Source organism: Miniopterus natalensis, chromosome 8 (assembly GCF_054644295.1).
Source record: "Miniopterus natalensis isolate mMinNat1 chromosome 8, mMinNat1.hap1, whole genome shotgun sequence".
Classification (NCBI taxonomy): domain Eukaryota; kingdom Metazoa; phylum Chordata; class Mammalia; order Chiroptera; family Miniopteridae; genus Miniopterus; species Miniopterus natalensis.
The window spans coordinates 14,275,623-14,292,041 of NC_142088.1; the positions used below are offsets into that span (position 1 = coordinate 14,275,623).

General features: G+C 41.3%; 1 protein-coding gene across 1 annotated transcript in view; it reads left to right on the top strand.

The window, feature by feature from the left end:
* ABCA12 (ATP binding cassette subfamily A member 12) overlaps nt 1-16,419 on the top strand; it is a 156,737-nt gene that overhangs the window by 13,375 nt on the left and 126,943 nt on the right. The window contains exon 2 of the mRNA XM_016196895.2: nt 478-571. Within this exon, the coding sequence (XP_016052381.2) occupies nt 478-571 (94 nt within the window). The remainder of the gene's footprint in view (nt 1-477; nt 572-16,419) is intronic.

Sequence of the window (16,419 nt, forward strand, 5' to 3'; positions counted from 1 at the left end):
TTTGTTCAGGGATGTCTGTTGATGGTGTCCAATGTCAAACACTAATCTTTATGGCCGAGCATAAACTGTTGACTTTGGAAATGGTAAGACAGGTCTATGTTACAGTTGTGTTGGGTTTTGTATGCCTTGTTTAGAATGCCGAGCCTTATCCAAAGAGCAGCTGGGAAACTCTAACAGATTTTAAGTAAGGAACTTACTGATCATATTTGAACTTTAAGATCATCACTCTCAGGGTAGTCATGAGAGGTGATTGGAATGGGGTCTTCGGAAGATCACTTCAAGGTTTTAAGCCTGGAAAAAATCTTGTGTTCATTTCTAGGTCTCTTTCATTTCTAGGAATCTCTCATTCCCTTTTTATTAATAATATTTACAGGCAAATATCTGTCTTGTATTGGAATTTTATAGTAGGATGTACTTCTTGTCAGGTTTTTTGGTTCAGCAATACAATTAACATTTTTTCCTATCATTATTTTGCAGCTTTGGACGCTTGTCTTGATTTTATGGCCAGTCATTATTTTCATAATTTTGGCCATTACCCGGACCAAATTTCCTCCAAGAGCAAAACAAACTTGTAAGTAAATTAAATTTGTTTTTCCCCCTAACTTTTGAATTCTAGTTTAAAATTATTTTAACACTACTTTAGTGTTTCATTCTAAAATTCATTTTTTTGAATAGCATTTCCTCTTGAAAGCATTTGTATAAATACTTAGTATGTTCTTTCTTCAGGTTTTTGAATTCATAAGAAAGATAGACCTGTGATATTTATCTAGAAAAATACAAAGCATGTAGAAGCCATACTTATCTATAAAAGTTTGTCTGTAAAACTTGGACTCATTCATTATTCATCTCATAAATCTCACCATGGTATGTACAACACAAACAAGCAGCAATATCAGCTAGATTATTGTTTACTTTTGTGTTGTTGCAGAAACTATAAACTGGTATTTGATCAACTGAATGAATGAAATCCAGAGTCCTACCACACAAATCTCTTATCTCTCTTCAGGGCAGATACTGGAGTGATGCAAATGTATTAGCACAGTTTGGGAGGAATGGTTTCCAGTTAGTGTTGTTTTAGTTACATTTAGTCATTGCCAAGTTATAAATTGGACATATTGCCCAACTTCATTCATTATTTGCTTTTGGACCCGAAATGAAAATGCAGAAAAGACTCAGACAAAGCCTCAGAACTGAGGAGAGTGAGCTTCTTAATCCCAATGATTTCACCAGTGTTGTTTTCTCTTTTGTTCTTCAACTTTGGAGCTAATTTTCTTAGTAGTAATACTTAAGTATTTTTATAAGAAATACTTATAGGGTGCGGAGAGATTAATCAAAGAACTTACATGCATAAATGTGTAACCCCTGGACACAGACAATAATATGGGGAAGGCGTAGCGGTGGGGTGGATGCAGGCTGGAGGGGATCAATGCGGGGGGAGAACAGGGGACATCTGTAATACTTTCAACAATAAAGGTAAATTTTTAAAAAGGAAATACTTATAAAGTATTTTACTTAAGTAAATATTTTCAGTTAAGTAGAAGTCAGGTCGGATGTTTTATGTGTCACAAAAGTCATCTTCTAAAGATCCTTGTTAATCAAATTTCTGTAATTCAGATTGTATTTCAGATAAATTATGGCCATATTCTATATAAAAGAATACTATGCTGAATTATTTGTAAACCGAACAATGAGCTAGTGCATTTTTAAAAAGCGCAGTGCTTTTCAATCACTCAGGCCTAAGAAATAAGATGAGGGCCATGGTGGAATCTACTTAAATCATACACAATAGGGTAATTCAAAAGAAATATCAATTCAATTAGTGTAAAACACTTAAACGTGCTACAGTAAATAATTCCCTTTATTTGAATAATGCCTTATCATTTCTAAAGGATTTTTGCACAGGTAATTATGTAGAGTTGTTGATGAGATTTTATTAGGTTGTTTATAAAAACAGCATATTTTGTTCTCATTGTATTGTGTGTATATTAGTTCTTTATAGAAGATTAATTCCATTGTGCACTGTTAGAATTAATGCTCTTGCATATCTTAAGTAGCACAGACTCCAGAAATAATACATTCATTACATAAGGACAAATGCTTTTTCAACTATTCTGGTTTAAGACGCTAATTATCAATTTGCTAACGATAGTGATAGAAGGAGTTTACAGTTCCTTTCCTCAATGTCTACCAATTTCTTGTTTTTAAGGATTTTCAGTTATATAAAGTCCCTCTTATAAAACTTCCAAGAGAGAAATATAAGGTGTGTGAGTGAGTAGTCTTAATCTAATTGGTGCTACCTGATAGGATTTAGAGATTCATGGAGAAAACAATGAAAACCGCTCATAATTCCACTAAAATACAGAGAGAGAAAAAAGAATAGAAAAACTGTGTGACAAATGTCTCACAGGCCTAAATCTTAAAGGATCTGGAGAAACACAATACCCCAAAGAAGATGAGTACCGATTTTTACGAAGGACCCATATCATACTCTAGTAATAATTAGCTGTGAGGTGACTGTATGTATGTTTTTGGGTAGGAGGGAACAAAATGATAGCTGGGAAAGTTCAAACACTGAAAATATTTTTGCCAGTCTCTCAGATCTTACAAGGGTCAGTCTAAAAAATAGTTTATTGCTTTGTTATTAGAACTGGAAGGGACTCCATCACTTTATAGATGAGAACGCTGGGATCCAGGGAGGCTGCAATTTGCCAAAACTCAATGATGTGGGGTCTGAGAGAAAGGTTTGGACCTCACCATTACTTACTCATCCACGAGATTTATAAATCCCCTTACCCTCTTCTACAAAGAGCCAAATGCAAATCATGTCCAAGATTTCAACTCGTCCTACAATCAATACAGTATGCAATGTAATTTTATATTTGGAGCTGCTATTTTGCAGAGTAATTTAGAGAACCTAAAACTAGTAGAGACACAGTTACTTTTCTTCTGTCTTGTAGTAAAGAGGGAATAACTTCAAAATGACTATTCGGATTTAGGTGTTTTTATGGTTTCTTACTGTTAGTTTTCTTTGCTCCTTACACCCATTATACAAAAGGATTAAAATGAGCTACTACTAAGAAGCATTTCTAATCTCAGACTATGTGCCAGGCACTTAGGGAGGTAATGGGGATGTTACTCATCTCACAGCTGAGAGCACCAGTGCACACAGAGATTAAGTAACTTGAGCAAGATTGCACAGGTGATAAGTGGTGATGTCAGGGTTTGAACCAGGCTCCAGAATCTGGTTCTCAGCTCACGGACTCACATCTGTACATCTAGTAGTCAGTCCTAATTTCTCATGTAGCATTACTTAGGTTTTGCAAAAGTAGACTAAAAATAGAAATTAGGAATATAAACACTTCTTCTCTGTATCATGAAATCAAGAGCTATAAGGAAGAGCTACATTCTGATGTATGTAACAGAGTTAACCTAAATATTAGTATTCAGGGTAGAATGCCGCCTCTCCCTGGCGACTTCTTGCATGAGCCACCGTAGTTGTCGCACCACAGGAATCAGGTCCCGCTTGACAGAGTTAAAATTCTTTCTGGGCAACAGTGACTTCTTCAGTGCTAGTTGGGCAACAGAGAAATGAAGATGAAACTTCAGACTACACCCCAGCTGAAACTAAGCCATGGTGAGAACGGGAGTTGTCATCCTGTGGGCACATTCGCTCCCGGATCAGCCCGGCAGGCCTGCAGGTCTGATAAATCAGAGGAAGCACCTCAGCCTCTGCCACGGTGAACACCATCCAGGGCAAAATGCTTACTTTTGCCATCACTTGCCCTCACTTAGGCAACTAGCCTTTGAGATAATAAGTTCCAGGTAAAGAAAGCGTCCGAAGCCTGGCAGGCAGGGCCCCATGCTTCTCATTCACACGGGGGAAAAAATGGGCTGAGGCCTCGTATTTGAATGAATTCCAACCTCTTATAATCTCTACATGCAGTGGCTTGTCAAGAGGCAAACTTAAAGCCAAAATACCATGCTTAGGAGCAAGGCAAACAAAACAAAACAAAACTCTCCAAAATGCATTTAGACTGAGCCAAGCTGTAATGTGCAGTGAGTTAATTTTGTCTCCTTTTGATACATATGTCCCTCTGAAAGTGCAGGCGAGAAGTTCCTAATTACCGTGGGACTGACTACGTTTAAGAACAGTGAAACCCTGCCATAGTAAGATAAGTGGACTCCAAAAATGCAGTTCTGCCAAACAAGGAGTCACATTTTTATGAAGTTAATGAAAAACAATATTTTCAAGTGGTAGGAAATATCACTAAAAGCACAGTGGAAATTATACTGTACAAGTATAACCACACACTGAATTAAAACCCAGCTATCTTGAGGCTGTTACTTTCTAATGCCCCTCCCCTTCCAGAGCATAAGAAATTTTGCCCATCCCACATCTGAAAATAGGGGCTGGTGGAAGGCAGAAGCCAACTACTAATTGAATTATATCCGAATTTGTGTTATTACAGGGTTATACTCAATACCACCCATCCAGATGTGACTCAGTGGCTTCGGTCAATGCAAGATAGACATTCCTAGCATGGCTTTTGACCTCCAAGCATACCTTTTGTACTCAGGGACAAATAAAAATAATGATAGGGGTGAACATTTATTGAACACTTTACTATGTGTCAGACACTATGCTAAGTACTTTGCATATATTTCCTTAGTTATCCATCCATTATCTCTTTGGACTGTGTAATTTGATTATCCCCATTTTAAAGATGACAAAACTGAGGCACAGAAATATTAAGTCATTTACCAATGTTCACATGGTTACCCTGTGCCCAAATCTGGAATTTCACCGTGCAGTTTTCACCTGCAGTAGAGTGGTTTTTTCCAGGCCCTGAGTGCCAACAACAGCGACACTGAGGTCTGGCTCTTTGGAATGTACAGCATCTCCTTTTTCTTCCTTGTACCACCTATCAGCACTATCATAGATTGGATGTGGCCATAAAAGTGAACTCATTTGGTTTTCTACTTGTCAGCAGCTCTAGGAAAAAATTGAGAAGATTGAAATTATTGATTAATTGGTGGTTTGTGGGATCCATGCGTGATGTTATACCTACATTGCCTGCATTGTTAAAACTATTGTGCAGTTTTATGTTGAAAGAGTCCCTGAGGCATCTCACTTGGGAGGGCTGTGAGAGTGAGAGGAGTGAGGTTTCTTCTGGCCCAGCTCTTGCTGCTGACTTTTTGCATGTTTTTTGTTGTTTTTTATGGAAGTGAAGGCAAGTGCATGAGGACAGGATTCTGGGTGTCCCATGCTCACCAGTACACTCATGATTTAGTAGGAATAGTAATAAATAATAATAGTTGAGGGACCCATAGTAAATAATTTTCATTTCTATCTTGAGTGGCTCAGAATTAATGTGGATTTTATTCTGGGAAGCTCCGAACGCATCATCATTGTCCTCCTGGGGATTGCCCCATCCAATTTCTCCATTCTCACCCATGCCAGTAATACCAGGCAACCTCTCAGGTTAGAAATACCTGAGTCATCGTCGACTCCTCCCATAACCACCAGCCTTAAAGTCAGAATCTATCTTGCGAAATGTGTCCTGGAGTTAACTCTTTCTTTGCATCCTTCCTGCCACCCGTGGCTCTAAAATCTCACTGTTTCATGCCTGGATTTCTTCTATAGCTTTTTCAAATATCCCCATTGGGTAGCCTCCTAAATACTTTCCAGGCCTATCGAGCTTCAACGTCTCTTCGCCTAACTTTCAGGACCTTCAGCGTCGGAGCCCATTCACCTCTCTGCTCTGGGGTCCGACGCCTGTGCCTAAGGAAGCGGAGCCTGAGTGTGTCCCTCACACCTTACGCTCGTCCCTGCTGGATCCCCATGCCCACCAAGCATCCTCAGCGTCTATTAAAAGACACGCTCGCATCTCAGGCTTCCCCTATAGCTTCCCCTCATCACTCAGACTCCATTAGTTCTTTCTGTCTCTCCTGCTGATGTTTCGGGTTGTCGTGGTCTCTGAGTGCTTTAGGCTCGGGCTTGACCCGCTCGTTGGAGAGGCCGCACATTAACAGCAGAAATCACATCACAGCGCCACATCCTGTTAGACGCAGCGTGGGGAACAAAATAGCAGTTTAATATATTGCTCAGAATTGGATACCGTTTAAAAGATTAATAAGGGTAACTGAATTACAAAATTCACCAAAAGATTAATAGTAAAAATAAAAAACTCAGTGTGGGTCTGAGATAAGTAAAGGGCAAGAAGTTACCTTGGCTTTGGTTTGATCTTTACTTCTCAGATCCGGGTAAATCTCACAGTGCTGTCAAAAATGACCATAATGCTCAGGTTGGGGGGTGTGGGGGAGATGAAGGTAAGGACCCCTGGCTCTTGCCCAGGTGCTCCACCTGGGAATTTCCATCATGAATGCCCAAGAGCTCTCATGAATACCACATACATAAGATTTTTGTGTGGGAGAGATGTTACAGTCTGCTTCTTGCTTAAGTTCCAGAAAATGTCAGAACAGCTTCTAATTTCACAACCAAGGCCCCACCATTGACTGCTTCCCTCAGCAGTCGGCAGCTGACAGCTTTTATGGAAACAGCGGTGACCCCCAGGGGGCAAGGCGGAGGGAAACCCTGTGACGCGCACTGAGCCGGAGGCTGGGCCTTTGCTGCCGCGGGCTCTGCGCACGGGCCGTGGGAGGGCGGGAGGAAGGGCCACCGGCTCCATCACACCCGCCGGCGGCACCGCGCGGGGGCCCCTGCTGGAAACTCCTCTCTCAAGGCCGCGCCACACCCTGGGCCAGGAAACGTGACAGGACTTCCCAGCTGAGCCCAGAGGACGCTCAGTGCCCAGGGCAGCCTCAGGGGCCGAGGCGCCTTGACCTAGAGTCAGGCTCGTGCCAGGGGGCGAGGCGCAGAGCGAAGCGCCGCGGAGGGCGCAGCGCGGGGCCCCCTCTGCTCGGACCCGCGTCCGCCCTGCAAAGGGCCGGCTACTCCTGAAGGCCTCCAAGCCCCGGCGTCCTGCCGGCGGAGGCTGCCCGCAGCGGCCGAGGTCCCCCGCCCGCCCTTGGAGCGGCGATGCCCCGGGCTCGCCCTCGCTCCGGGGAGCCCAGCCGGGGCGCGCGGGCCACGCGGCTGGGGCGGTGCGCCCTGTCCCTGAGCCCGCCGGCGGCCCCGGGACCCCGCCTCAGGCTTGCCGCGCTCCCCTCCCGGCCCAGCTCTCCCCGTTTTTAAAATTCGGCCCCCTGTGCCCCTCGCTTTGCCAGGCGCGCCCGCGCGCAGCCCCGGAGAGGCGCCCGCGCACCGGGCCGGCCTCCGCTCAGCTGGAAGTTCACCGTCACCCGAGATATTTTCATATTTTCAAACACAAAATCTTTGTTTGGGGTATATATTTGCCTGTTTATATATACAATTATTATTAGTGTGAGAGGTGATGTAAGGGCTTAGGGACTAGATCCGGATCCAGGCTGCCTGGCTTCAGGTAGAGCCTGGGATCGTCTCTCAGGCGCCCCAAGCCTCAGCTTCCACTTTCACACGGTGAGGCGAATAACGGCATCTACTTACAGCCTGCTTAGGAGCATTGAATGAGTTAACACTTGCTGTATACTTAGAGAAGTGCCTGATACCTAGTAAGAGCCACATTCGTGTTGGATTTATATTATTGTATTAATTACATTATTATATATTATATTATTATATTATATGTTATATTATATTAGTATAGAGTATAGAATAAATCAGTGAGCATTATTGAGATAACCTAGTATCTTATTATTATTTGACAGATAAAAAACTGAGGATTAGAAAATTTAAGGGACTAGACTGAAGTGTCACAACATTCATTCTTATCATTATTGCTTATTTTAAGAGCACTTGTCATGTCTTGATCAGAAAAGCCCCAAGCCCTCAGGGCAGTCAAGTCTAGGAGAACAATAACCATATCAGAAACTACGATGCAGTGTGACGGATTCCACAGCAGACGCGGGTCCAAGAGCAGAAGCAGCAGAGAAAACAGAGTCCAGACCACTTACCTGGATCGGGGCAGGGACTTTGGTGAGGCAAGTGCAATGCAAAATTAGAGGGGTTGACAAACACTCAGTAATCAAGATAAATCGTATTTCAACACAATATCAAAAAGAATTTTAAAATTCTATGATGAACAAAATATCAAAGTTTTAAGTAAAGTCAAAATCAGGATTCCTGGTTTTTCTTTGGCCGTGGGCTCCAGTGTGGCCCACGTAGCACTGCCTGGGACATCAGGAATGTCTCCCCATGGAAGCCTGCTGTCTTCAAGCATGAATCTTGAAGAATGAGTGGGAGTTTGCGAGCTAGACCACCAGTGTCTTTGCATTCCTGACAGAGCGGCTGACATAAGTGAGGACACAGGGCATGGAAGAATTAGATGGGCAGGGGGTGCCCTGGAGATGCTATGGGGTTAAGATGTCTGCAGACTTCTCCAGCACAGCTATCTAGTTCCCAGAATGTTTTTTAAACACCTGCTCCTTCACTTCCTCACTTTCTTTCCAGATTTTAAACTCCAGATTTCTTTAAAGACTAGAGAGTTACTTTTAATGATATGGGATTTTCAATGCACAGCTAACCATAACCCCCTAATTTCGTACAGTTCAGTTGAGATCAACACAATTTAGGACAAATTTGGGGAGTGGAAATGCAGCTAACTAAAGAGAATATAATACAGGGATCATACCATATTACCAGTATTTTTCCCCTTTGCCTTTTCTCTATCTGGGAGATTTACAAACAAATATACTCACTCTACCTTAATTAAACTCATCTAAAAAAGTCTGTTAAAAGATGTGGATTCCAGGTTCTTACCCTAGGCTATTTTATTTTAAATTTTTATTTATCTTTATTGTTGAAATGGTCTTTGGCGGAGGAGCTGGTGGAGAGGTGATGATGAGGTGCCCAAGGCAGTGAGGGGGTGATGCTATGCTGAGGCCCAGACGGCTTAGAGAACATCCTGGGGAATTCTTAAGCGAGTTAAACTTTGAGAGCGACCTTTCTCTCTTTTCAACAACCTTTTCTCACTGTAAAGCAGTTGCAGTTTCTACCAGCTCAGGGCAGTTAAAGCGAGCCAGCAAATGGATTTAATTCTTTGAGTAAGTCCAGGGAATAATTTGTTTTGCCTGAATTACACCTGCAGCACGTAACCCTGGCTCTTTCGGGGCAGTGCTCAGGATGTCAGAAGTCTCACACGTGGCATTTTTCATGTCTTATGCTGACATTTCCAGAACAGTTGAGGAGGAAGCCTCCTCTCAGAGCACAGCCAGGTTGGTTACTAAGGAAGGAAGTGCTCACAGTTTCCTGAATTGCTATGCACAGGTGCTTTTCCAAGATGATTTCACGGTTAAGTTGCCTGCCCAGGGGAAACCAGTGCCACTTAAACAAGTGCTGCTTCATATTCTAACATTGTATCACTATGCTTCTAGTTTCCTAAATATCAGGAGAATGAGAAAGTGTAAAAAATCATTCCATTATTTTGAAATTGCTGCCCTACGTGGAGACGGTAGAAAGGTGCTTTATATTCTATAAGGATGTTCCTACAGCTGTAAAGAATAGGTCTGCTTTCTGTCCTCAAGTTGCTTGGAATCTAATGGTGGTTGAAGAAACATAAAAAGTTATGTACTGTAATAGATTTTAAAAATAAAAAGTAAAATATAACTAAAGTAAAAGTGGTAAATATAGCTCTTGGCACAGGGCTTTCCTTGCACATAATAGAAACTCAAATATTTATTGATTAATTAATAGTGACATGTAACAATAGTACAAGTACTTAAGAAAATAAGTATTAAATAAGCAGCATTGGTGATAAAAACTATTGGAAGTTTTAAAAAGGAAGAGATTACTATGAGTTAGTGTCATCAACAATGACCCCAGGGCTTAAATTAAGCTTAGAAGGGGAAACATGAATGCACTGGATATGCAACAAGAAGAGAGGTGCCCTTCAAGAAAGAGAAAGATCATGATTAAAACCTTGGAGGCAGGAACTCTTGGGGTAACTAATGGGCTGAGGATAGGTGGGCTTGTCTGGCCAAAACAAAATTCATGCTGGAGAGCAGAGGAGGTCAAGTGGGGTAGGGTCAATCATATTGGGTTTTCAGTACTAGGCCTAGGAGCTTGGATTTTTTTTCTGTAGTAATAGAAGCATTAGAAATCTATGAGAAATTATTTAATTTTTCTTTCTAACATGGGAGGTAAACTAAAGTGTGAAAGGTTTTCCACCATAATTGTTTAGCTTCATCCAGATGTTTCTGTCACAGGCTACGTCAGCTGGCTATTGCTCTATAACAAATTGCCTCCCCAAACTGAGTGGCAACAACAGTCCACATTTATTTGCCTCCAGTTCTTATGGGTCAGAAACTTGGGAGCGGCTTAGCTGTGCAGTTTTGGTTTGGAGTCTCTCGTGAGATTGCAGTCAAGAGATCTGGGGTAGGGCTGCCCTCATATGACAGCCTGACTAGGGCTGGGTGATGTTTCCAAGGTGGATTGCTCATAAGGCTAGTGAGTTGGTACTGACTGTTGGTGAGAGCTCTCAGCCTCTCCCTACAGGCCGTTTCAGTGTCCTCATGACGTGGCACCTGGCTTTTCCCAGAGCGAGCAACCCAGGAGACAGTCAGGCGGAAGTTATCCTCCTATGACCCATCTGTCCTCAGAGCATCACTTCTGCCACTTTCTGCTCATTAGAAACAAGTCGCTAAGCCTGACCCATATTCAAGGGCGGGGAACTAGGCTCCATCTTTGGAAGGAAAAAGTGCCGATGATTCTGAGGTCACATTTTAAAATCACCACACAGACTAACAAGAGTCCAAGCAGTAGTGTGCACTAAGCCTGCTGGAGATAGTCAGCCCCACGATGTCACAGTCCGTATGTGCTTGGGCCTAGGCCGCATTCCTGGCACCGAGCTCAGTACCTGCACGAGGAGGCATCAGTAAGCATTTTGTCAACTATTATTCTTTTATTAATAAAGGTATTTATTTTCAGGGGTTTTAGTGACAGATCTCGCCAAGTAAGTGTTGAAGCCAAGATTTAATTTGGTCTACCCTTAAAACCCTCCTTCTGTTCACCAGGCTATCTGTCAAACAGAGTCACTCATCTCTGTTAGAAAAACTTTCCTTGCTGTAGGCAGAGCTAAGAGAACCACTCTCCGGAATATTGCCTGACACTTAGCAGTCACTCAACAAGTGTTTGTTGAATCAATGAACACCTTTGGTGCCATACATGCAGGCTAGAGACAGGAAGAAACCTGTTCAAACTGACTTACAAGTCAACAGAAAACTGGGGAATACAGGCCAGAATGCTTGCCCCTCCTGCAGGTTATTATTTTCTCATTTTCACTGAAAAGGCACCTCATTTAAAGGGTAGAAGTTGGATACTAAAAATATAGATGTAACACTCCTGTGGTTTGAAAAACTCAGGACCACACAGGAAGGATTCTATGGAGAAGGAACTTTAGATACAAAGTTTTGTTATTCTGCATCATTATTTTGTTATTATGCATTGTTATTTTGCATATAGTCTTTTCAACAGTGACAGTGGAGGGAAAGGGGAGAAATAAGTGGGCTTCAGCTGGGATTCCTCGCATATGAATAGCATTAAGCGTTGACATTCAACCCACAGGAAATGGAAACAAATGAATTTCAGTAGAGCATGGGATACCTGAGCTCTCATACACCTTGCCACACAACTCCAACATTATTTACTATGGAAAAAGTTTGTAGCAAAATTAAAGCTGATCTGCTTTGAAAATGTCACTCCCCTCCATTGAATCCTGGTAGCTTTAATGTGCTGCTTTTAAGCTTGAGTGCTAAACAGAGCTCTGGAAAATGAGGGGTTGGGGGTGGGCACAACTTTTTACATGGATTACATTTTTTTTCAGAGGCGTGCCAAGAGCTGAAAATTAAGGTCTTTATTTTGTTGATGTATCTTTAGTTTTATGTGGGAATTTGGCATTAAATGTATAATCTGGAAGGTAAATGATAGGGGCCAGTAAGTTTCATAGGCAGGCTCAGTGTTGGGGATATTATGAATTCTGTGTTAACATTAGGTAATATAGCCAAACCTCCAGAACAAGAGCAGTTTTTCTGCATTGTTAATGTAAACTATCAAATTTAAGCTCAAGTTAAAAACTAAAGCAAATGAACAAGAGTGGGATTAGGTTAATCTCAAACATTAGGAGTGTTGCCTAAGGTATTAGGGCCACGATTCTGATGCCTACTTTTATTACATAGATTTCTAAACATCTAGCTGTGCACATCCCCTGAACACTAAACTATTCATTAAACAAACATTTATTATAGCACTCTATGGAATTTAAAGGAGAAGCACACAGGATTTTTAGATAAAAACATCAATAATCAAGTTATGGGGGCAAGATATACTGTACTTGGTCCTAAACCTGTAACCTATTACATGATCAACTTTGATAGCAGGCACAAAGAACCACAAAGGCATTAAGATTTTTATTTATTTATTATGATCTTTGGAGGCTAGAGAAGGTAGCAAAGCTTAACATTGTCAGTAGGACTAGAGCTGCAACCTGAGGAAGACTAATGGGTTGTTGGATTTGCATGAGGAGAATGGGGAGTTTTTCAAGGGAAGAAAGAATCAGCCAAGTTCATGGTGGTGGGATATAAGGTGAAGGGTCTTATCTTGCCTCAGGGAACCTTCCCTGAACTTCTATAGTACATTAGTGTTCGCCCCCACACTACCCCTCCTGCTTATACTATGCATGTATTTAATTGGTGTTTGGGGCCTGGTCTCTCCTTTATGAGGCCTGTACTTAAGCCTATCTTTTAAAAAATTAAATTTATTGGTATGATATTGTTTAATAAGATTATATAGGCTTCAAGTGTACATTTCCACGATACATCATCTGTATGTTGCATTGTATATCCACCACCCAAAGTCAAATCATCTTCTGTGACCGTATATTTGGCCCCCTTTACCCTTTACAACCCCTAGCGCCCCTTCCCTCTGGTAACAACCATAGTGTTGTCTGTGTCTAGAAATTTCGGTTTTATATCCCACGTATGAGTGAAAACATATGGTTCTTGCCTTTTCTGACTGACTTATTTTGTTTAGTATGAGATTCCCAAGGCCTGTCCATGTTGTTGCAAATGGCGGTATGTCCTCCCTTCTTATGGCCAAGTGGATTCCATAGCACGGATGTACCGCATCGCCTTTGACACTTTGGCTGTTTCCATATCTTGGCCACCATAAATAATGCTGCAGTGAACATGGGGGCGCATATATCTTTGTGAATGAATGTTTTCAAAATTTTCGGGTAGATGCCTAGAAGAGGGGTTACTGGGTCATAAGGTAGCTCTATTCTTAATTTTTTGAGGAACCTCCATACTGTTTTCCACAGTGGTTGTACCAGTTTACATTCCCACCACCAGTGAATGAGGGTGTTTTTTGTTTTCTCTCTGCAACCTCTCCAACACCTGTTATTACTTGTCTTGTCGATAATAATCATTCTACCAGATGTGAGGTGGTATCTCATTATAGTTTTGATTGATTTGCATTAAGCCTATTGTTTCCACCAAATAACAGCAGCACCAAGCACAGAAGAGACGCTCAATAGATAAATAAATGTCCCCTCCCGATTCCATTAGATTCTGTGGACAAATGAGTGTGAATGGGTAATAACAGGACCGAGAGACCCAGAGTCTCAAATCCCAGGGTGATGACATCGAGATGCCTTTATCTTATAATCAATAAAGATGACAAATGGAAATAGGAATATGGCACTTTGTGTACATTAATCAGATGGTGTGAGGATAGATTGATAAGCGTGAGAAAAGAAAAAGAATCTCACAGTGATTGAAATTATAAAAATTGATGGGCACTCTTACTAACACAGTTGGAGAAACAAATGGGGAAGAGTGAATGTCTTGAATACATTGGGGGAGAGAGTTGGTAGGATAGGGTGGAGTTTGAATTTGGGGGACAAAGGAATGACTGGAAATGAAAGCATTCCTCTGGACTTTAATACAGGAGTCTGAGAGAAGAGAACAGCAATCACTATAACAACAGTGATCCCTTGTATGTAATGTCTTTTAATTCTCGTAAAAATCTTGAGAGTTTCATTATTGTGATTTCTGTTTCATAGATGAGAAAATCAAAACAGGTGAATAGATCCCAATGATCAAACCCATGGGCCTTTGATCATGGTGTTCAAATCAAGCCCAATTTGACCCTGAGAAGTGACTTCACTTCTCTGAGCCTGTTTATTGTTCTTTAAAATGGGGATAATTAAAATACCTACCTGATAGCATTTTAGGGTGGGGAGAGTTGAATTAGATAAAGCATGTGATAAGGTAATTGGTGATATCACAGAGAAGAATGCCTATAGTTTATAGATGCATATAGTAAGTGCTCAATATAAGATTATTATGATTAGGTGGCTTGCCCAAGATTAAACACCTAGTAAGGGGAAAAGCTTCTGACTTAAACTCAGGTCTTCTGATGTATTTGTTATATTTATATCATTTTCTACTGCAGAGAATAAAGAATGCGAAAATATTGGTTGTTTACTACCCAAAGGACACTTCTTGTTTATTGCAATCCATGCTTTAAGAATCACTGATCTGGTGTTTGAGGAGGGAAAAAGTCATTGGTTCTTGCCCTGGCTGGTTTGGCTCCGTGGTTAGAGCGTCGGCCCATGGACTGAAGGATCCTGGGTTCGATTCCGGCCAAGGCACATATCTTGGCAGTCTCGACCCCTGCCCTGGTCAGGGCATGTGCGGGAGGCAACCAATCAATGTGTCTCTCTCACATCGATGTTTCTCTCTCTCTTTCCCTCCCTCTTTTCCTCCCTCCCACTGTCTCTGAAAAGCAATGGAAAAAATATCCTTGAGTGAGAATTAAAAAAAAAAAAATCATTGGTTCTTAGCTTACTTCTGCCAACCTTAATTATCCTAAGATCTGGGAAAGGATATAAATTGCTCTTTGGCTTCTATACCTGTGTACTGGATCCTACGTGTGAAACTGTGCCAAGAGATATGCACTAGATAAAAATTCTCTTAACGCTAAGTTAGTTCTATAATCTTTAGAAACAACCACTGTTTATGGAAATTGTTTCTTTTCTTGAGTCTGCATTTTAAAGCTGAAGGCAATAAAGATTTACATCAACTGTTTATAGTTGTGAATTCAAGTATATTTTAATAGAACCGACGTTGGAAAGAATTCTACTCTTTCCAGTAGGCCCCAGACAGTAATCACCTAGGAGAGGTGAATTGATGAGAAAATGTCTTCTGAGAGCAGGAATAGTCAGAGGCTTTCTGGCCTGCTCACTAATGTGTAAAAGGTTGCCCTTGTTTTACTATCATATGCTCACTAGTATTTGTCTTGATTTTCTTGGGAGAAGGGACACAAATATCATAAAACTATAAGCAAGAAAAGACTACATAATTTGTAAAGAACCTATTTGAGCATAAGTAATACTTGAAAAAACAACACCACCCAGCTTGAGTCGTAGCTAAAAAAAATTCAGTCAAAGCAGAGTAATTGTCAATTCACTTTAGTTGTTCTTACCGTATTTCCGAGTCCTGTCTTCATACAGTGGGGGTCTAAAGGACCAAGCCCTTCCCTGGGTGTTTTGACCAAGACTTGACCGTTTTTTTTTGAAGTTTGTCCAAGTGCCCCACCTCCTTCAGAGTCTATGGCTCTTGGCAGATGTGCAATAAATATGTATGGGATGGATGGGTGCTTCATGGAATGACTAAATTATTACGTCATTGAAGTTTCTCCCTGTTTGCTACTAAAACTCCCCTGAAGAGCCATTGTGTCACGTCACCAACATCATTGGGCCTTGCTGATGACAAACACATGAGCCTAACTAGGAATTAACAAGCTTTATTATTATTATTATTTTTAAAGAAGTGGTGTCTCCATTCTCATTTCCTTTTTTTTTAATAAAATAAAGTTTTCCTCCTTCCAATTTCTTAAAATCCTAGATGGGGCTGCTGACAAATAACCCCACACTTAGCTTCTGACAGCTTGATTTCCATATCTCCCCGTCAACTCATGATAAATGAATCTAATCCAGCTTAGTTCTAGCCATCGGAATCTAATGGTTTCTCATTATGTTAGACCAGCCCAATTTCAATCCCTAAAGAAAAATGATTAAGAAAATGTGGGCTTGTTATAAGTCTTCAATAGATATATTCCTACGCCCTTTATATTCCCTTTCTCTCAAACTGGCCGCTTTATAGTGTGGGGAATGGATCCTTTATCTTCCAAGTCACCCAAACAAGTAAAATGGTAGCCCTCCTTTCCCTTCACTCTCACATTCTTCAGTCACCAAGTTCTGTGAATTCTTCCTTCCTAATGTCTTTAAACCCCCTTCTGTCTCCATTTCCACGGCCACTGCCTTAGTTTAGATCTTCATCCTGTCTCCTGTTATAATGACAATAGCTTTTTTAAGGGTTTCCATG